At 41.2% G+C, this 21,716-nt stretch overlaps 1 protein-coding gene across 6 annotated transcripts in view; it reads right to left on the bottom strand.

Annotated features, from left to right (window-relative positions):
- Nucleotides 1-21,716, bottom strand: part of bnc2 (basonuclin zinc finger protein 2) — a 214,742-nt gene that overhangs the window by 47,293 nt on the left and 145,733 nt on the right. For 5 of the 6 annotated variants that reach the window (XM_077525199.1, XM_077525201.1, XM_077525204.1 and 2 more), the window contains 2 exons: nucleotides 8,173-8,275; nucleotides 5,038-5,273 (listed from right to left, as the gene is read on the bottom strand). In XM_077525199.1, the coding sequence (XP_077381325.1) occupies nucleotides 5,038-5,273; nucleotides 8,173-8,275 (339 nt within the window). Of the gene's footprint in view, nucleotides 1-5,037; nucleotides 5,274-8,172; nucleotides 8,276-11,955; nucleotides 12,041-21,716 lie in introns of those variants that run through there. The other variant, XM_077525202.1, reaches the window with a different exon arrangement.

Raw genomic sequence — 21,716 nt, 5'->3', positions numbered from 1 at the left:
ACTATTTAATGGCAGGGCTGAGTCCTGTTCCCTCCACCAGTTTACTGTACAGCGTCTGGTTCTCCGTTGCACCACCAATGCGTGGAATTACATAAACCGCATGCATGTTGCGACGCATGTACAACTTTTTTTTTTTTTTTCCTGTGAGTCGGATAGTGTGAGTTAACGGTTAGTAGACACCCTCGTGTGGAGGCATGCGGCAGTGAGTGTTGGCGGGCCAGAGTGATTCTGCGGCCGTGTGCGCCTGATAGTTTGAATAAGCATTCCTCCGGGTGTGTGTGCAATTAGGGTTAGGACTGCGTGTGTGTGTGTAGTGCTGGGAGTTGTTAGCGGTTCCATCTGGGTCTCCTGGAAGCCGTGTGGAGTCAGGAAAACCGCATCTCATAAAAGCGGAGGCAGCCCAATGTTCTACAAGGACAGAACATTACTGGGAATGTCGCTCAGGAAAAGCCTGGGACCCGGGCCCGCACGCCGGCTCCTCTCCTCGGGCCCCGTTCCATTCGCCTCCCTCCCTCCCTCCCTCCCGCGCAACTTATTTTTCACCGGGTGAGGGATTAGGAAGAGGAAGACATAATGGAGAGTGTGGGAGACGCGGTGGAGGGGGGGAACGCTGATGACATTCCCATCTGTGTGCGGCCAACGGCGGAGGGAGCGGCGACAGACTGTGGCCTGAGTGGAATGGAGGGGAGGGGCTTTGTAAGTGGGGGGGGCATGACAGTAGGATGACAAGGATGAAGGGTCGAGGGACGGAGAGCGGTGTGGCGGCGGTGCCAAAGTGAAGGGCAGCGTTCCCGTATTGTCCCCGTTTGAACTGCTGGGAAGCACTCACTGACATATGCAAATGTGTCAAAAAGCATAAACAAGACATTACACGCACGGTTTTCCACTCATCACATCTGCGGGGAACAGCTCCAAACGACATGTGCGGCAATCAGACTTGGGCTAAATCAACCCACAAGATGGATAAGATAGATTGATACAATATGATACAATAGAAATGCATATAGAAACTAGACTAAGTGCAATTTCTGGAGAAATTGCGTGGGAATGCTGAAAACAAATTGAGGCAGAAATTATGAAATTATGACCTCCTGGTTACCGGACACTGTGCTTTATCAACTGTGCCACCAAGCAGTATCAAACACCTGGTAATGATGATAATTTATATATATGGAAGTGGCCGTGGAAAGTGATACTTAGAAGAAGTTGTCTGTCCCATTGAAAATGAATGGGGAAAAGTTCATGTTAAATGTTAAATTGTGCAAATACTGTAAGTAATGTGGAATCAGACGAAATGTACCCCGGGAGTGGTCAATTTTTGAAGCTAGTTGAAATTTCAACAATGTAAATTGGAAGTATTATATGGGAGTTAGGCGGCAAAAAAGTGTGGAGAATAAAAATCACAATAACATATTGTTGTGGGAATGCTTCAGCATTCCCACAACAATACAATGAATGGATGGATGGATGGATGGATGGATGGATGGATGGACAGAAAGACATAGCCTACTGTAGATATGATACAGATGCAACAGAATAGATATAGATATGATGGCTAGACTGCGGAAATGATAAGGCAGATATAGATATGATGGTGATATACTGTAGATATACAGACAGATACAAGAACGATAGATGTAGTATACTGTACATATGATATGATAGATAGATAGATAGATAGATAGATAGATAGATAGATAGATAGATAGATAGATAGATAGATAGATAGATAGATAGATAGATAGATAGATAGATCAGATTAATCAGATTAGCCTTTTTTTATCAACATTTTGTCTCCCACCAAATATAAAGTGCACCTGTTATGTTAATTTTTTCGACATTTAATGTTATGAGGACGTCTTCAAACATTTTGATCCACTCCACACGCTCATCCTCTTCTTTTTCTAATTACTTGCATAATTTAAAATGGGGGAAAAAATAACCCCAACAGTTTGACATGAACAAATATTCTGAATGCCATACGCAAACATTTATTAAATGCTTAGATAAGATGTCAATGCAATAGATGCCAATGCATGAAAATCAGATGAAAGCATATACCACTATAATATGATAATGTAACCATCCCAATTCATGTATCCATGCAAAGACAGTGTGCACGTGACAGAACACAACCAAACCAAACCAAACCAAAATAAAGCCAATCATTTATTTTAATGGTTATTGATGCCACGCGTAATTCCTCTCCTTTTCAAATCAAACTTCCATCCACTGGAGTCGTTAATGCTATTGATTAACTTCTGCACTATGAGCAGCCTATTACAAAGCTAAATTGCCGAGCGTACGCATATTTAGTCACGCCCCCGTCCCTCTGTCTGTCTGTTTACTTTTTGTTCTGCTGCAGGCGAGGTGCGCTGTGCTTAATTTCTTCAGTAAATTACCAGCTAAAAGGCCATCGTGGCACGTGCTATTACTTTGCCGCCAACAATAAGAGTTCATTGCAGCAGTGGTGGAGGTAATAATAATTATGATTCCATGTCAGAGTCACATCACTGCGGCACTTCCAGCCTCTTGTGGCATTGTTAATTGTGGACACTGCTTAACAATGAGGGAACTTTTATAAATTAAGTTATTACAATGTTAGAACATGGTAGTAAATGTTAAAAGCACTTTTGATGAAAACTGAGGGAGTTTTCTTTTGCCAGACTTCCAGTCTCGTGTGTAATCGTTAATTGTGGATACTTTTAAACAATGAGGGAGTTTTTATAAATTAAGTTATTACAATGTTATAACATGGTAGTAAATGTTAAAAGCACTTTTGATGAAACGTGAGGAAGTTTTCTATTGCCAGACTTCCCGTCTCGTGTGTAATCGTTAATTGTGGATACTTCTGAACAATGAGGGAGTTTTTATAAATTAAGTTATTACAATGTTATAACATGGTAGTAAATGTTAAAAGCACTTTTGATGAAACGTGAGGAAGTTTTCTATTGCCAGACTTCCCGTCTCGTGTGTAATCGTTAATTGTGGAGACTTCTGAACAATGAGGGAGTTTTTATAAATTAAGTTATTACAATGTTATAACATGGTAGTAAATGTTAAAAGCACTTTTGATGAAACGTGAGGAAGTTTTCTATTGCCAGACTTCCCGTCTCGTGTGTAATTGTCGATTGTGGGTACTGCTAAACAATAAGGGAACCTCAATTATGTTATTAGAATGTTATAACGCTGTAGTAAACATAAGTGCTTTTGATGAAAAATGTGAAGGTTAACTATCGCCTCTAAATTATGAACACGTGTTTAAGTATATTTAATAATAATCCCCTATAAGGAGTCATACTGGCAGATTATTTGATTACCTCATTTTGCGAAACATAAGGTGAAATATTATAAATAGCTCTCAGTATGATGCAATACAGTTGCACACCACTGCAAACTACAAGCACCATAATAAAGGTGTGCGTGCGTGTGAGCGCGCGCGTGGATCTGCAAGTGTTTTAAGTCACAGAAGCCGTTTCCGTGCATACACAGCGCCCCCACTGACACCCCCCAATAATACCTCCCACCCCTCTCCTCCATTCCCGCCATGCTGTTCCACTTACACTCTTGGAATATTGCACCACACTTGCATACAGATAAGCACATGTGAACACAACACACGGTAAGAAAACCACATGCACATGTCCGCTCGCTGCACACTAATTCATTCAGGAACACTTCGGGTTTCAGCACCAGGACCCTTTTTGTGCAATTACAGAGGAAGAAGGAGGGGGGATGTAGTTTGCTGGCGTGACATTTTTCACTTATTTTGCTTTTTTTTTTTTTTAAAGCTCCCCCACACCACCCCCCAAACCCGTTTTCTTGTGTATCCATCGGCGAAGGGGAACGTGTGATGGGATAAAAAGTGGCCCATGATTGTTACCTAAAATTAGTGCAGGGGACCACAATATACTGTTTTGTGGACCACTTCAAAAAATGGTGTAAAATTGCAACCTGTAAATATAAATATATATATTTTTATATTTTAGGGGTGGGCAAACCTTGTTTGAGTTTTTATAAAAGACAGACAGAATGGGCTATTTGTAGATAAGCTTAAAAAGAAAAAAAAATACATGTAAAATATGCAAAATAATTTCATAGAAAATATTCTTTTTCCTTTTATTATTTATGATTAATGTATTTGCCAATAACCTTGCAACTATTAAGAGTTTTAGTAATTACTTTACATTTTTACTAATATTCTTTAGCTTGTCATTTACAATAAATGAGACAACCAGTCCTGACATAAAATAATGATGAAAACAAAATCATAAAGATGCCAGTGATGCCAGCATATTGGCAGTTCGGCATTTGTGAATTCACATATTTGTGCATTTTTATTTATTTGTATTTATTTATTTATTTATTTATTTATTTATTTTAGCCGAGCCTATGTTACTTATTCGTTGATTTGGTCTCACTGAGTGGTGAAAGCAAATTTGGGGGTTTTGTCATCGTTTGTAAAAGGTTGCAACAATGTTCTCAAACAGTTTTTACATGTCCCAAACAGTTTCAGTCTATTTCTTTCTTTCTTTCTTTCTTTCTTTCTTTCTTTCTTTCTTTCTTTCTTAAAAAATTTCAAGAAAAACTGTTTGGGACACGTAAAAACTGTCTGAGAACATTTTTGCAACCTTTTAAAATTTGCTACGTTCGCAAGCACTTGTCGCTCAATGAGATACTAATTTACAGATTAATTTGCTGCCATCTTGTGGCATCTTAGTGCCAAGGCACTACTGAATATGTGAGTTGAAGAGCTTCATTTCTACCAAAGTAGAGCTTTTTGCAATTGCAATTATTATCATCATCATATTTTGGGGGGGTATTAATTATAGATATTTCGTATTCATGGCATGACATTTTTATGAAATAATAAATATTAAAAAAAAATAAATAAAAAAAAAAGGCTGAATTTATGCAACTCATATTACCGGACTCTTATGCAAATGCTTGGAGGGCTCGATTAAACAATGCTAGTATGCTACGTTGTCCCCCGGCTGTCCTTTGCCCACCCCTGGATTTGGCGAGCCGGTCTCTGACCTGCAGTATGTAGCCCCGCACGTAGTCCCGCAGGGTCCAGCCCAGGCCGTGCAGGATGTGCAGCACCTCCTCCTGCTTGAGCACGGAGAAGAGGCGGTCCAGCAGGATCTTGAGCCGCACCGGCACCGCCTGCGTGCCGTACAGCATCAGGCTGCTGATGTCGAACACCACGTTGGACTGCACGATCTCCACCTGCGTCGGGTGGTACAGGTGCTGCGTGCTCAGCTTGTCCAGGGCTGGACACAAAAACAAAACAATGATTGACATAGTTATCAGTTTTTTTAATCGAATAACCAGGCAGGGGAGTCAGTTTACTGAACCGCAAATGGAGTGGCCAATGATTGTTACCTTTATTTGTACATTTGTGGAATAATATTGAACCATATTAGCAATGTCAAGCGAAAGTGGATTTTAAACAAAAAGAAAAAACGATCAGACAGAACAAACTGGCTTTCGCCCATGTTACAAAAACATGCATGTTTGGTCCGGTTTCTCTCCACATATCAAGATAACGTCACATTGGGAAAACAGCCTTGTGTGAAATCATTTATTATAGGCACTGCTAAACAATGTGCAGACAAGTACAAGAATTAGGTTATTACAATGTTATAACAACGTAGTAAAGAGAAACACATTCATTGAAAACTGAGGAAGTTGGCTATCGCCGGATTCCAGTCTCGTGTGTAATCGTGGCTACTGCTAAACAATAAGGAAACTTTATTAATTAGGTTATTACAATGTTATAACATTGTAATAAACAGTTAGAATCATTTTTTAATGACAAATGCAAGTTAGCTCTTACTATGTACTAGGGGTGTTAAAAAAAATCGATTCGGCGATATATCGCGATACTACATCGCGCGATTCTCGAATCGATTCAATAATAGGCAAAATCGATTTTTTTTTTTTTTTTTTTTTTTAGGATTCACACCTTGAGCATGGAAGAATGTTATATGAACGGCACATTAAGCCTTAATATTTTTATTTTAATGCTGTTCAAACATGAAACAGATTACAACCTCTATAAGACTGAAATTTCAGATAAATAAATAATACATTTTCATATAAATCTTACACTCTACAAGCTTACTGATTAGTATTTTCTAAATATGAATGAAAAAAAATCGCAACAATCGACTTATAAATTCGTATCGGGATTAATCGGTATCGAATCGTGACCATTCGTATCGGGATTAATCGGTATCGAATCGAATCGTGACCTGTGAATCGTGATACGAATCGAATCGTCAGGTACTAGGCAATTCACACCCCTACTATGTACTGCTAAACAATGAAGGAACATTCACATTGATGTGGAAAAAGTTAGCAAAATACATGGGCAAAAATATAGTAATTGACCTGCAGCATGAACATTAAATTGTCCATAGTTATGAATAAGAAATCTCAAACTTGTGATAGCTCAATGTTACACACACATGATTTTGTGGGCCACATGAAATGATTTGGCTGTCCAGATCTGGCTAGCTCGAGTTTGACACCCATGTACTATGTTTGTCAATTGTTTGTCTAAAAGTGCCCTGTGATTGGCTGGCAATCAATCTCGGGTGTACCTCGCCCCTCTCTGCCAATGTCAGCCAAAATATGGATGTACATTTACTTGAACACATAAACAGTAATCTACAATTCTTCAATATGTGCAACATCGAATGGACTTTCTTGGGAAAGTGTCATTCCGGCTCCATTATGTTGCTGCCTTAGGGAAGAAGTGCAACAAATTGCTACAATCTTAGTGCGCATGTAGCCTGACAGGCGTACATCGGGGAAAACCCAAACCTAAGCGAGACTGCGACCTCAGTCAACTCTTCGTCTGTCCTGTCTGTCCACTATCCTCTCCTTCCTGCTGTCTCACCCCCCTTCTTTCGTCCCTCCTCTCACCCTTCCTTCCCCCCTCCGCGCCGGTCTGGGTGACACCTGGCCCGTTCTCGCTTTCTCTGATCCCGGGACGAGGGCCTCGCCTGACAACGCCTCGCCGCCAGACACGAACGTAATAAAAAATGAAGAAGTGCTTGTCAGAGCGGCTGCCAATGCCGACATGAAATGAAAAGTTGAGGGAGGGTGAGGCGGTCGGGGGGGGGTTGGGACGGACGCCTGACACTTCACGGAGAGAGGCTGGGAAATATTCGCCCAGGTCCTCGTGTTGATTCACCCGCAGAGCCCCACGGCCCGCTACGGTGAGCCAAACAGGTGTTTTCTTTTATTCTGCTTTCTTTCACGCCTTCTTCTCTTTGTACTTTTGGGTTCTTTGTTTTTTTTTTCCTTTTTTTTTTAATACACCTGTTTGAAGAAGTGCTAAGGTGCGGCCGTTTAGCCATCCAATATGCACAAACAAAGCTTACGGGAAAAGGAGAAAATCTAAGAAACTAGTGGTGTCAAAGAGAAAAGGTTAACTGATTAATTAATCACAAAAAAATAATCACATTATTACTATTAATTTTGACCACAAATCTTTTAGCTTGACAGTGGAAAGGTAAAAAGGTAAAAATGGTAAAACGGTAGCACATGCTGTGTTTGAGCAATAAACATAATTACATGCATTCAAGTAAAGCATTTAATAAATGTTCGTGTATGACATTCACAATATTTGTTCATGTCAAAATGTCATTTTTTTCCCCATCATTTTAAATTATGCAAGCAATGAACTGATTAGAAAAAGAGGAGGATGAGCGTGTGCAGTGGATCAAAAAATGTGGAAGATGTCCTCATAACATTAAAGGAAAAAAAAACACATAACAGGTGCTCTTCAAATTTGGCGGGCAAAAAAATTATTTAAAAAAGCCTTTTTAATTCAGCGATTAATTGTGATGAATCAAAATTATAAAATGTGATTAATCTGATTAAATGTAATTGTTTTGACAGCTCTACTAAGAATTCAAGTTTTAGTGACGTGTGTTTTCATGTTCTAATAAAACTCATGAAAGATTAATTTGAGCTCTAAATAATAATAATTTAGGGCTGAAATTAGAATCAATTAGAATCAAAACACAAAAGGGTGTGATTCCATTTTGGAAGTTAGTTACTGTTTTTTTGCACATTGTAGATGGATATGAAATGAGCCATATCAAACTACCACATCAACTTTGTTTTGAACCAAAAAATTGTTTTAAAAATCCTTACCGTGAGCTACCCAGCCATGTTTGCACTGGTCGCATGTGCGCAGGTGAATCTTGCCCGGCTGGAAGCACTCGCACGTGCAGTTGACCAGCGTGCAGCGAATGGCCTGCAAGGGGACACAAACAAATCCACTTTATTATGAGAAACATTTCTTTGAGTTATGTCGTCAGGATTTAAAAGCGTTCTCAGAGCAGTCCGACATTTAATGCTCCTGTTGTGTGCTGTAAATATGCCAAAGTTCACTGAAAAAAAAAAAAATAGAAACCCCCATCAAATTGTTTGGATGGAGGCTCAATTACGCCACTGGAGGTGCACTTGCTTTGAAAGCTCTCAGCGGCGAGGGGTTAAGTGCGAGCGCAACGCGTGGCACTCCCCGCGTTTGCCCTCGAACGACTACCCAGAAAAACGTCTGCTGTCGGCGCAAATAAAAACATCTGTAACAGCACAAACGGGTGGAGCAGCTGCAGGCCGTAAATTGGACGTCGTCAGACAGCGCGGCACAATGAAACGAGGAGTAAAACAAATGACAAACATTCATCTTAATAAGCAGCGACCGGCCTTTTGTTTATTTCTTTGTTGAATTTACGGAATAACTTATGGGATCACTTGAGTACAATAAACTGCAGTTTGCTGTCATGTTTGCTTGCATTCCCGTGAGTTTACCACGGGACACATATAGCAAAGTCACGTTGACTATTATATATATATATATATATATATATATATATATATATATATATATACATATATATATATAAGACCCTTACTGTGATTTTAGTTAGCAGAATCTCGACAGTGCGGCTCTCGCTTATCAGGATCTTTATGAATTTACAGTCGTCAGGCGTGAGAATCATGCAAGTCGCAGAATGGTGGCGGGTCATAGTCCAATCTGACAATCTGGATTTCACAATGTCTCGAAATGGTCGATGAGAGCAGCTCCGATAGACAGTGATCGACCTTTTAGGTTGCGCATCTGTCATAGTTCAGCACTTGAACAACATAAACTACTTTTAAGGATTTGACATATATTGTACAATTATGGAAGTAAAATGTACTTCCATGATACAATGTAAATCCAAATCCAAAAATTGACCTTTCAACACTTGCTAGCTATCTTATTATCTGGTGTATTACGGCAAAATGTTGTCTTCTTGTTCTTATCTTGTGAACTTTATTCATTCAGTCCGGTAGTAAATGTTACAATGAATCAACTGTGAATGTGAAGACATTGTCTCAAATATCCAGATTTAACGCTCCGGTATCCGCAGTTAGCAGATTGATGCCGTTTGCTAATTAGCTTCATGTGCGACGGGCCTAACAGTAGCAGCAGCGGATGCAAACAAACAAATGGAAATATCAAGCACACCTCCGCTGTTTACGAGCCGGCGTCTGACAGCTGACAAGATAGTTAAGGGGCGTCTAATACGCCAATTAGAGCGTGGCACTATCTGCGGGGCTGCCGCTGTGACAAGGCGCCCCTCTAATCACGGACTTATTACGCCAGCTAGCAGCAACCTCTCATATCTGGGCCATTAAGCAGAATGCGGCATTAAGACACATTAAAGCAGCAAGAGGCACTAAGGGCAGAATAAGGCATGGGGGGGAGGCGGAGGGGATGCGTTCTTGTTTCTGAGATTGACTTCGACTTTGAGCCAGGAAGAGATGTTAAAGGCTTCACAAGTAAAGAAAGACAAAAGAAGAAGTTGAAAGGATACAAATTGATTACAAGGCTCTTAATAAGGAAGCGAACGTGCAGATGTGTCCAACGCGGCCATCAGAAACATCTGTGTTTGCTTTAACAGACGAAACAAGAGAGACAAAAGAATAAACACGGCTCCCCCCCCCCCGGCCTCATACGAGTCTCCGTGCGACCGCATGGGTCTGCTTTGCGCTTGGCTCACGTTCTAACCCGGCCCGGTTTGGTCAGGGACGAGTACCGGGCCCGGATCCCACCACTCCCCTCGCACATATTTGTCACAGAAGGCTGGGGAGGGGGAGGAGGTTGTGTTATCTGAGGCCAGGCCAGAAACGCAGCATTAGTCACTGTGTTAGCGTCTCGCCAGGGTTTCCTCTTTGGCGCGCAACAAGCAGACGTACATGGGATAAAGGACAGGACAGGAGAAGAGGGGGTCTGTGTGTGAGGGTTTTTTAGAAGTGTTTCCGCCAAATAGTATGTCTTAGTTAAGTGTTTTTCAGTTTCCATTGCCAAGGCTGCCAAAATATCCGACTCATATACTATACGACTTTGCAGCAAACTTCTGTTGGGGTACCAGTCACAGGAGTACAGGTTGGGTCACGTGGGTTCCGTTGTTTTTGTAAGGGTCATAAAATATCCGTAGCATGACCTGTCAGCACTTCTTTGTTGGGGTTGTTTGTAAGGGTCACAAAATCTCAAACAAGTACTCTACGGCTTTTCAACATCCTTTAGCTGGAGTACCGTTTCGAGTAGTACAACTTGGTTTTATTCAGATATGTTTACATTTTCTTGTAAAGGGTCCTAAAACACAGTATTCTACCTGTACCATTTGACTTTTGAGCAACAGTTCATTGGGGTGCAGGTCACAGAAGTACCTTTGGTAAAGTTGTTAAACCATCACCTGTATTCCAACATATCCCATCACCCATACGATTTGACTTTCATACATTTGTTGGGGTACCAGTTTCAGTTGTATTTTTCAACATTTCCATTTTAAAGAAGCCTTTTCAGCAATCTTGGACAGGGTACAAGTCACAGTAGTACAGGTTGGTTCAGTTGGGTTCGGCCTACAGATTGTAAAGTTCCTAAAATCAGACCTGTTGTGCATAACTTTTCAGCTACATTTTGTTGCGTTACCAGTACAGTAGTCAGTTCAGTTTGGTTTGCATTTTCTGAGTTTCCCTTGTAAAAGGGCCCTCAATTATTCAAACCTTACCATCTGACTTTTCAGCATCTTTTCGTTATCTCTACATTATGACTGTTCAGCAATGCTATACTGGTCTGTTGGTTCTGTTGAATTTGGTACATTTCCGTGGCACTTCCATTGTAAAGGGACAGTTGTTTTTGTTGATCAACAAACATTTACCCCTTCTTATCATGATGTACAGAACCAAACTGAAATGACGCAAAAATATTTAGGGTCTCGGTTGAATGTCACGCAGCTGCTGATTAGCCGTCTTGGTCAACAACTTGACTCAGTCCGCATCATTCTCAGCCCTTATCTGACTCAAGTGTGTGTCTCATTGCGGGCTAGTGTTTAGCTGCAGGCTTGATGTTTCATGGCTGTTTTGCTTGGCCAGCAGCGCCTGTCCCGGCCAACTTGTAAACACTCATGACCGGCGACGGCCTGGACTCACCGTGACGAACGGTTAGCACGACAGATGGGTGGAAGTATTGTAGCATTCGAACAAGATGGTTACAGGCTGGACTCTTGGCTCGGGGTGCGCCTTGTAAACAGACTCCGTGGCCCGGGACCAACGGCGACACATGCAACTGAGCCTGAGCAGGAATCAGACGTCACGAAGACACAATGAGACCACAGAAGCAATGGTGATCTTTGACTAATAGCATCCTGTTCAGCTGCACTACCGCGCTGTCGTTTTTAATGTCGTAAATGCACGCCAGTAGGCTTTTGTTTTCTCTCTCCCAGCATCTCTGCAAGATGCAAAGCCACACAGATGGTCTGGTATTGTTCCTTCCCACTTTAATCGAATCCCTTTACCCGTGTTCAACACGTCGCCACAGACCGCAATTCTTGTCGGGCGAGTTAAGCAAAGCCGTGCTCGTAAATGAAAACCCCGTGTGCGTACCATGTGTGCGCCTCGTGTTTTGCCCGCTTGGAATGGGTCGGCGCTCAGGCTCGTCGTACAACACCGGGAGCATCTTGTCCTCTCGTCTTCCCCTAGCCGCGAGGTATTATCTCATCTGCGAGCTTTAGCTGCTGAAAACGGTGCCAATTTCCTGACAGAAATGTGCAGCCAATGTGTGCCGGGGAAAAGAGGCGCGGCGGCGTTGCATGTCATAAAGACGGGCCCTGGCCTCGGATTGAGACGTCAGGACCGCACAGTGTCCATATTGGAACCAGGTGACAAATAGCACAAGACGCACGAAGGAAGGCTTTGTAGTTGAATGCAAGTCATAACATACAAGGAAGCACAGAACGTATGCTAAAGCTAATTGTTGGTTAGTTTTTATTTCTGCTTGTTTGTTAAGGTTTGCTTAGATACACTGACTTTATTGGGGGACCACCAAAGAATGGCGTCAGTGATGTAATAGGGGAAGTGAGATGATAACCATGGAGTAGGAAATGGAACGTATGCGACATAGCAAACCATCTAGTTGCTCAGCAAAATATGAGTAATACAGTTAATTGAATATCAAGTACATACGGTGCCAGGCAGATGCTAACATAAAAATCTATTTTTTAGCATTTTTAACGAAGAAGTTTTACTTTACATTAGTTCAATTCAGTCTCATCCTTAAGTGGTGAAGTAAATATTTACAATTTTATCAGAATTAAGAATTTTTAACTCTTACTTAAAACGTTACCTGTACAATAAACAAGCCAAAAAATTACCACAAAACCTTCAATCTGTTTTTTCAAATGTTGAGTAGTTTAGCTTCATTTTCATGACATTTCATTTTAATAGAATGTCATGAATTATTATTTACACTTGTCTGTTAAAAATATTCAAATGTTACCTGAAAAATTGCTTGCCCATTAAATTAAGTTTTACAATAGGCGACAGTTGGAGTTTAGAAGGGATTAAATCATTTTGCATCTCGGGAAAAAACGTTTTAAATAAGAACCAGCGTCACATTTTTGATATTTTGCTGTATCGCTCATTTTGACTGATCCAAATTAGGGTTGTTTGGCCTTGGTGGAGTTCTACGCTCCGCTTTGATTAGGATCTGACTTTAAATAGCAATGTGATGTGAAGTAAACAAATACAGCTCAAACTTTGTGATGGTTTATGGAGGAAAACGATGGCAGTGGACAGGGTGGAAAAACAGAACGAAAAAACAACAAAAAAAAACAGCTTGAGCTTGTCCATTCAATCCCCACCGTGCAAAAAGGCCTGTCGCCCCTGTCAGTTCTGCTTTGGAGCCCCAGCGGCTGCCAGTCGCTGAGGCAGAGGTCCCTGTCCTCTGTGCAGCTGTGCATCTGGGCTCTGACACAGGGCCACGGCGGGCCAGAGCTATGCTAATGGCAACCAAATGGGCCGTGAGTCCCCGGTGGATTGGCAAGGGAAATGCATGTGTTTTCATGTATTCATGTGCACTCCTTCCGTTTTCTTTTCCTTCACTTCAAGGCCCATACATGGAAGCAACCGGTCTGCTCCGTACACTCGTAACTAATGACCTCTGACAAACTATGAGTCATGTGTCACTACGTATAATACTAATATTTAACTGTATTACAATAAAACTCTGAATTGGAACTAAAGCAGGGTACACGCATACCAATAATCAGGCCTAATTTGAGCAATTTCGCTGTCTTCTGATAGAAATTGGCAAAGGGCTGATGATCGGATTTCTTTGCAAGATTATCCTAAACGATTGTGATGTGTTGTAGGTTGTAATTCCTACACCGTTCACATGATTTGGATGATTGATGTTGATTTTCAAATTGTAAAGGCTGCAATTTGAACAAATATAAACAAATTGTTTCATTTCATTCAGTAGGTTTTGTTTTGTTTTGTTTTGTTTTATATATATAGCTTGAATAAAATGTATTATGTACTTGAGCAAAATATGGCATGTACAGGACTGTCTCAGAAAATTTGAATACTGTGATAAAGTCCATTATTTTATGTAATGCAATTAATAAGCAAAAATGCCATACATTCTGGATTCATTACAAATCAACTGAAATATTGCAAGCCTTGTATTTATTTTTTTTAATGTTGCTGATTATGGCATTTCTTTTTACTTGGTCTGAGGAAATATTCTAATATTTTGAGATAGGATATTTGAGTTTTCTTAAGCTGTAAGCCATAATCAGCAATATTAAAATAACAAAAGGCTTGCAATATTTCTGTTGATTTGTAATGAATCCAGAATGTATGGCATTTTTGCTTATTTAATTGCATTACAGAAAATAATAGACTTTATCACAATATTCTAATTTTAGAATACAAAAGTGCATCTCCACATGTATGCGTATTATTTGATTAAACATGAAAATTAGAACTGATAAAGACACAGAAAAAAATATTTAAAAAAAAACATGCAAGAGGATTTTGAAAGAAATAATCACATTATAAATTGCAATTGTAATATTTAGAAAAAAAAATCACACTTTATTGTTCAAAATTGTTGAGCCCTACCATAAACTAAGCCTCCCTCTATAAATTGATTTGTATTGGTATTGCCATTGACCCTGACTGCTGTCAATCAAAGTATCTATTCTCAAACAAAGCCAGATTATCACGGTCGTCAGCCATATTGGTTGTTTACATTTCCCCGGAACACTTTTCGCAATCTCCGGCTGGGATGTTTCCAATTTTGCAGCATTCTTGAACGCAGCACGAGACATACTGTATGTACCATGAGTAGCGCAGGGCAGAAGTCAACTGATGAAGTGGCGATAGTGAAAGACGGGGGGGGGGGGGGGGGGGGGGGGGAAGAAAGTCTGAGTCAGAGAACGCACACACATAGTTAGAGTGTGACGGCGACAAGGAGGCCACCATCACTGAGACTCCGCCAGTCTGACATTTTAGTCATCGCACTCGTCACAGTCGCCTGCAGGGTGCGACTACACACGCACGCACCCTCCCACATTCCTGCTGGTGCAAACACACACACATGCAAACATAAACACATGCACACACACACAGGAATTCCTCTTTTCTAGTAGTCAGCATGCAGCATCTTGAAGCAGCAAATTTTCTTTTACAGTATTCACGTAAAAATTGTACTGTTATCGTCCAAGCACAAAAAGTTCAGGACGGCGACTACTCCAATCCGTTACTCGGTCATCTTTAAGAGAATTTACCTCAACCAGCATCGCAAGCAGACGCCTTCAGGTGTGCGGCGAGTGTTGAACTTCCATGTTGACAACAAATCCCGGCTCGGCAGATGACAAGCCACAAGTGAAAGACGCAAAGAAAGTGATAGAAAGAAGATAGGAGGGGAGGGAGAGGAAGAACCGATGGCTTACATGACGGCTGAGTTGGCGACAAAAAAGAAGTGTGTCACTCCCAATCGCGCACAAGTGTGTGCGTGTGTCTGTTCAGTGCGTGCAATGACACAGCGCACCAAAAGGAAAAGTCCATCAGGGTGTTTTTCATCTTTATCAGCCTTACAAAGTTCACAAGATAGAGGGGACGAAGTGGCGGCTAGACGCAGTCACAGGGCGCACAGACCACCCTTCAGACCAGACAGATATTCATCTTGACCTTTATGGATCATTAAAGACCCCCGTCTTTGGATTGTCACTGTAAAAACTGGCCCATATTCAAATAATGCTGCTCAGGGGTATCGAAACAAAACTTTTTCAACTTTCCCTGTGTACTGCCCTAACTTCAACATACACATATATACATGCTAAACAACACAGCAGACATGAAAATACAACCTAAACTTATTGTGACCTTCCTAAAATAATGTCCAAAGTCATTTTTCACTTTTTTCCAGAAAACACAAGAACTGAACCAAGTACTGATTATTTTATATTTATTAATAATTTCATTTCAGGGGTAGAATTGAATAATATGCTTAACTAAGGATGTAGCTGATTATTACGAGGTTGCCAACATCCTGAGGAGATGGTTAAGGCAATATATAAAATATAAAAAAATAAAAAACAAGTGACAAGGGCATAATTTTTGTTAAAGAAGTATTGATTTTATTGCTGTTTTCTAGTTATCAACACGTGTCTCGCCTGTTTCATGCTAGCATGTCATTTGTCCGAAACCAGGATGTAGCATCTGAGCTAACACGGCGACAAACACAAAATGTGTTAGAATCACAAAGCAAGCTAACTAGCTAGCTAATGTACGCACAGCTTCACTTTTTTTTCTTTTTCTGTTTGTCGTCATTTGACACACCGCTTCGCTGAAGACCACACCAATATGGTGTTTGTTCGATTTAGAATTTTTGATATTTGAGACGAAGTCACTAAAGGTTAATTATAATCCGTGAAGCCACTATTTCAGCCCTCCAAATTCAAATGGTGTAGTCCCATTTGTCTAATATAATATTATGTCACGCTCTCATAACCAGGAAGTCGCATGTGAGCTAACAAACAGCTAGCCAATGTTTTTCAAGAGGAATTTATTTATCGTTAAGTCACCACGGTTAATGGTTAATAATCTAGTTAGTTAAGTCACTATTATCCCCCGTAAGAATTTAAATGGTGGAGTCCCATCTCTCTAACGTAATATTATGTCACTCTCTGTTAACCAGGAAGTTGCATGTTAGCTAACAAACAATTAGCTCGTGTTTGTAAGAGTCATGTATTAGTTTTTGCCATTTGATCATGAGGGGAGCAAGGGAGCAATAACCCTCTTCCTAGTGCGAGTGAATAATGTTTATGTTGTCTTGAGTTGTGTTGTGATGACATGACAAGATGTTGTTTCAACAAGAGTTAACTGGCTGCTTGTCTTGTGTACGAGCCACAATGAATGTAGATTTTTTTTTTTACTTCACTTGTTACCAGTTCAACCTTAGCCACTACTAAGCTAGTTTGTTTTAATATATCTTTTGTTTTCTCATTAAAAAGCCATTGACTTAATGACGATGACAAATTGTGACAAACGCCAGATCGTGAGAATCCTCCACTTCTTCCTTTCCTACTTTCCCCACTCTCATTCCTGAAGCCTGCCAACTGCGTGTTTAACATTTCACCGCATCCCGACGCTAACGCCGGCCTAATGAATCTCGTGCCTTTGCGCGGGCCGGCGTTAAATCGGCCCGTAAAGTGTTCGCAGCTGCGATGCTTTGCCTCGCCTTGGCAGTGGCATTGACTCCGGGTGGGAGGGACGGTGGGGGGGGGGGGACACATGTGAGTGCAGCTGGGCCAGGGGAGGATGGGAGGACGAGGACGAGCGAGGAGGTGGTATGAAGGGATGAAGAGGAGTTGGCAGGAAAAAAAAAAAAAAAAGACCACAAGTCTCCGTGTTTCCAGCTGCTTTTCTCAGGGGCTCGGTTTCCTACCCCCTCCTCTTCCTTGCTCGTTTTTTTTTTTTTTTTTTTTTTTTTTTTTTCGCAAGGCCCTTCAGGTCCCAGGTTGCTTGAAGAATCACAAACACACACACACAGTCGCACATACGCACGCAGTTACAGTGAGACGCCCACTTCCACCCTCCCCTTCCACGCCTCACTTTGGGCCATCTTTGTTTAGACAGGGCTCAGGAGTTCCAGAAAAGCTCTCTCAGATGTGCTGAAGTAAGGGGAAAAACAAAACAAACTGACCCTCACTCACTCACTCACACCCACGCACGCACACACTCCAAATGTACCAACAAGTACTTTGCACTCGCACATGTGACACACAAAAGCTAACACACCTAAGAGCCAAAATAACATTTATAACCACAAAAATCGCCCCAAAAGGTGCACTTTTCTTCACGGAGGTATGCGTTCTTTTCGTTGCTTGGTTGGTGCGCGTGTGCGTCTGTGTGTGTGTGTGTCCCGATGCCTGGATCACAGCGGCGCGGCGGGCCCGGAGCATACCTCGACATGTGTTACCTCTTTGTAATATTGACTTTGTTATAGCTAGACGAGTGGGAGAGTCGGGCCAGAGAGCGGGGGCCTTGCAGTAGTGGGGCCCCCCGAGTTCGCCTGAAAACAAATACCTGAACGAACTGTGAAAATAGAAAACACAGATCCACAATGGCCCTCATAAAAAAAAAAAAGGAGGAAAGAAACGGAATCAAATAAACTATAAAATTCTCACTCTACCCTACCTGACCTTTTTATATTGTCGCTCGAATCCTGTCTGAGGTGCTGTTTACACTTTGTTTTGAACTGGATGCAGACGAAACAGTGAGATTTTTGTTGACTTGTCTATACAGCAACTGCAATCCGGAGATATCGCATTATAATTCCCAATTCAATCAGTTGCATGAACAGAAAAGATTTTACATGAAGGGCCTATTCTTTATGGTACTTTTATATGGGAACAGACTCTACTTTGTAACTTGTTTTGGTGGCTTGTTTACATACATCTGCCATGTGATTATATGAGCATCGTATGATGATGTCATGACTTATTGTAAGCATTGTTGCTTTAAAAAGGGACACTTGACTCATTGCACAATTTTCAGCAGTGAAAAGTTAATAATTTGTCTTTAATTAATGTGGTAATGTCATTATTTTTCATGTACAATTAATTAGTATTAATTAGTATTCCAGTTACTTCACAAAGATTGAGGAATATCAAAATATACGTGATTGGACAATATTTTTTTCCTGGTAGTTACTAGTCAGGAGGATAAGATGGAACTTAAAAAATAAAATAAAATAAAATAAAAAAAAAGCACGAAAGAATTTTTTTTTTTTTTGAAAGAAAAGTCAAGAAAAAAAATCTTTATGCTCTATGCGCCCTGACTAACATAATACACCATTCTGATTAATATTGTGCTTGTGGGAAATGAATTAGGCAGAAAAATCCATTGTTTTTATTCATCGCAGGGGGCGGCCATTTTGCCACTTGCTGTTGACAGAAAATTACATCACAGTGCCGAAGGGCTCAGGCAATAGCCAATCACGGCTCACCTGTTTTCTGGGTTTGATCATGTAACATTCACAATCTGAGTTTATAAAGTTTTTAAACTCAAAACTAAATTGGCAGTTTGTTGTTTTGCGTCCTTATAGATAATGTTTGCACATCATATTTTTTGACCATCACTTTGACCACATTGTACGAGAACATTCAGAAGTGCCAAGTAACTCACATTTCTTGTTTTTATTAGATGGATCACAAGTGATAATCGCTATATTTAATTATTAAGAAATCCATCAAATCTGTGTTGTTGTTTATGAACAGATTCACTCTCAACTAGCTTGCTGCCCGAGTACAAAATGACGTAAGCGATGGCATTCCGCTAAATATAGCAATTAGCAGGTTAATTGATGGCTAATTGTTACATTTGATCACAAAATCAATAAAGAGAAGTTACAAAAATGTCCTCTGAAATGAGGGGAAGGACGTGAATGAATCCAGAGCGCGCACGTTGTTTATTTGCAGAAATAAAAGATTGATTATCATCTTCCCGGCGGTCCCGCGAGTGCAACTCCCATCTCGTCTCTCTGCCCGTGACTTTTGCTTACGCCTTTGAATAATGAAGGCGAGCCATTTGAATATTCCCTCTGTATTTAAAAGGGGGGGAAGAAAAATATGTTTTTTTTTAACACGATGCGGCGATATTAGGCATGCTAATTGGGCTCTTTGGACCTTCCCAATAGAAAGGCAAAATTAATTACTTATGTCGACAAAATGTCAGACACGTCGATCTAATAAGTACATCTGTTTGCAAGCCGCCTTGTGGCTTTCCTCCCTTCCGTGTGTGCGTGTGTCCACTAGTCTTGCGTCTAATGAAAGAGACGCTAGCACAAAGCTTTGACGTCCTCGTCTAATATTCAACGCGGCTTCTCGTGCTAATCAGCCACTACGGCATCCAAAGTGACTCGTGTGTGTGTGTGTGTGTGTGTTTTTGCCATGCAAGCTCATTTTTTATGCTCAAACATGCCACTTTGTAATTATTTGTGTGCCAGCTCGTGTTTGTGCGTCCGTCACACGTTGGGGGGGGGACAGCCTTTCCCCCTCGCTTTTGGCTCTTTTTCAGTCATATCAGCACCTTTTTTTAAAAAAAAGAAAATCAAGCGCGACTAAAACGTCGACTTGCACAAGACGATGACGAGCCCTTCAAGTGGAAATTAGACTTCGTTAACTGTAAGTCAGCAAAAAAGTGAAGACTACCCGACTTTATGGTCACACAGCAGACCCCAAAAAGTGTACAAAACATGATCAAGTGGCAACATTCAGATTATTATTATTATTTTTTATTATATGCGTCATGGCAGCATAAAAAGAAGGGAGAAAAGGGACATCAAATAAAATAAATAACCACATAAAAGATACAAATCGAAACTACAGCAAACGCATAGATAAGGTGACATCTGCCAATGTCTTCTTTTTGTCCATAAAATGTTCATCATAACTGAAGTTAAATTTTTTTTTATAAGCAAAGACAACTGAGAGACGATCAGTAATGAACTGATTAAATGATTTTTCTTCTTCCATATATGTATGAAAGAAGTCCATTTCAAAGACAAACCACATGCCAACATCCTTTTTTTTTTTTATTCACGATGACCATAGGCTTAATGTACAGCAACTGGTCATTTAATTAGGTACTGCCATCTAATGAGATGTGGTACAAAGCTGAGTCAAAAAGCTCCAAGTCATGTTTGTAGACAACATGACACATCAGGCGTCCCTCAATTGATGAACCCTGTAAATCTACATCCATCCATTTTCTATAGCACTCGTCCATATTTGGGTTGTAATTACGCTAGGCTTCTTCCCAGCTGCCTTTGGGCAAGTGGGAAAGAAACCTAGACTGGTCGCCAGGGCACGTACAGTACAGTCGACAAAAACAAAAACAAAAAAAAACGTTTACATTCACAGCTATGATGAATTTAGTGTTCACAATAAAGCTTAAATACTTCTTGAAATGCTGGACTCCCCAAGTACAGGGAGGTCCTGAACTGAGATTCAAACCCAGGACCTTCCAATTGTGAGGCAGACATGTTGACCCCTACTACACTGTGCACCGTAAAAATCTGGCAACCATTTTGAAAGTGTACCCCGCCTCTTGCTCAAAGTCATCTGGTATAGGCTTCGAAACCCTCGAAAGCACGAGCAGTATATCGGACGTATCTCTCAATTACAAGCACAGTAATAAACTCTCTGACGTTGTCAATCAAAACAGGCAAGGTGTTTTCTACCTTCCTGCGTGCAGCACGCGAGCGCCCCCCCCTCCCCCCCCAAAACCCCCCGAGGGTCCCGGCCCCGCCGCGGGGCGGCGAGCGACAGCTTGCGCGGTGATGCTCCAGCGATAGGCATCATCGGCCTCACTGCAGACTAATTGGTCCGCCGCTCCTCTGAGTGGCCTCGCTAATTAATTAGAAAGGCAGCCGAGCTGAAATTTTTAATCAGGACATCGGGCTCGCCGGCGAAAGCGAGGTGCGGGTGGGGGTTGGTAGGAGGAGAAGGGGGGTTTCTGGGACACGCATCACCTCATCATCCTGTGTAATCCACCTGACACTGATCTCCCGCGTCGTCCTGTGAAGTGTCGCGTGTTTAGATGCTCGCATGATCTGGCGGCGGGATCATAGAGACTCTTAACGGACGTTTTTTAATTATAAGGAAGCGAGATAGTAGAAGTCCCACTTCTGATGTTCAGGGTTCGAATCTTGGGTCCAGCCTGTGTGGAGTTTGTCCCCGTGACCGAAACAAGAGCAACTTCATCCATACTGCCAGTTATTTTTGATACCACTCTTGTGGGAGTTGCCTACCACGCAAAACGGGAAGAAAGGACTCAAAAACTGTTCAAAGCCA

The sequence above is a fragment of the Festucalex cinctus genome, chromosome 6 (assembly GCF_051991245.1).
Source record: "Festucalex cinctus isolate MCC-2025b chromosome 6, RoL_Fcin_1.0, whole genome shotgun sequence".
In the NCBI taxonomy this organism is placed as follows: domain Eukaryota; kingdom Metazoa; phylum Chordata; class Actinopteri; order Syngnathiformes; family Syngnathidae; genus Festucalex; species Festucalex cinctus.
This window is presented reverse-complemented; position numbering and strand designations above follow the sequence as displayed.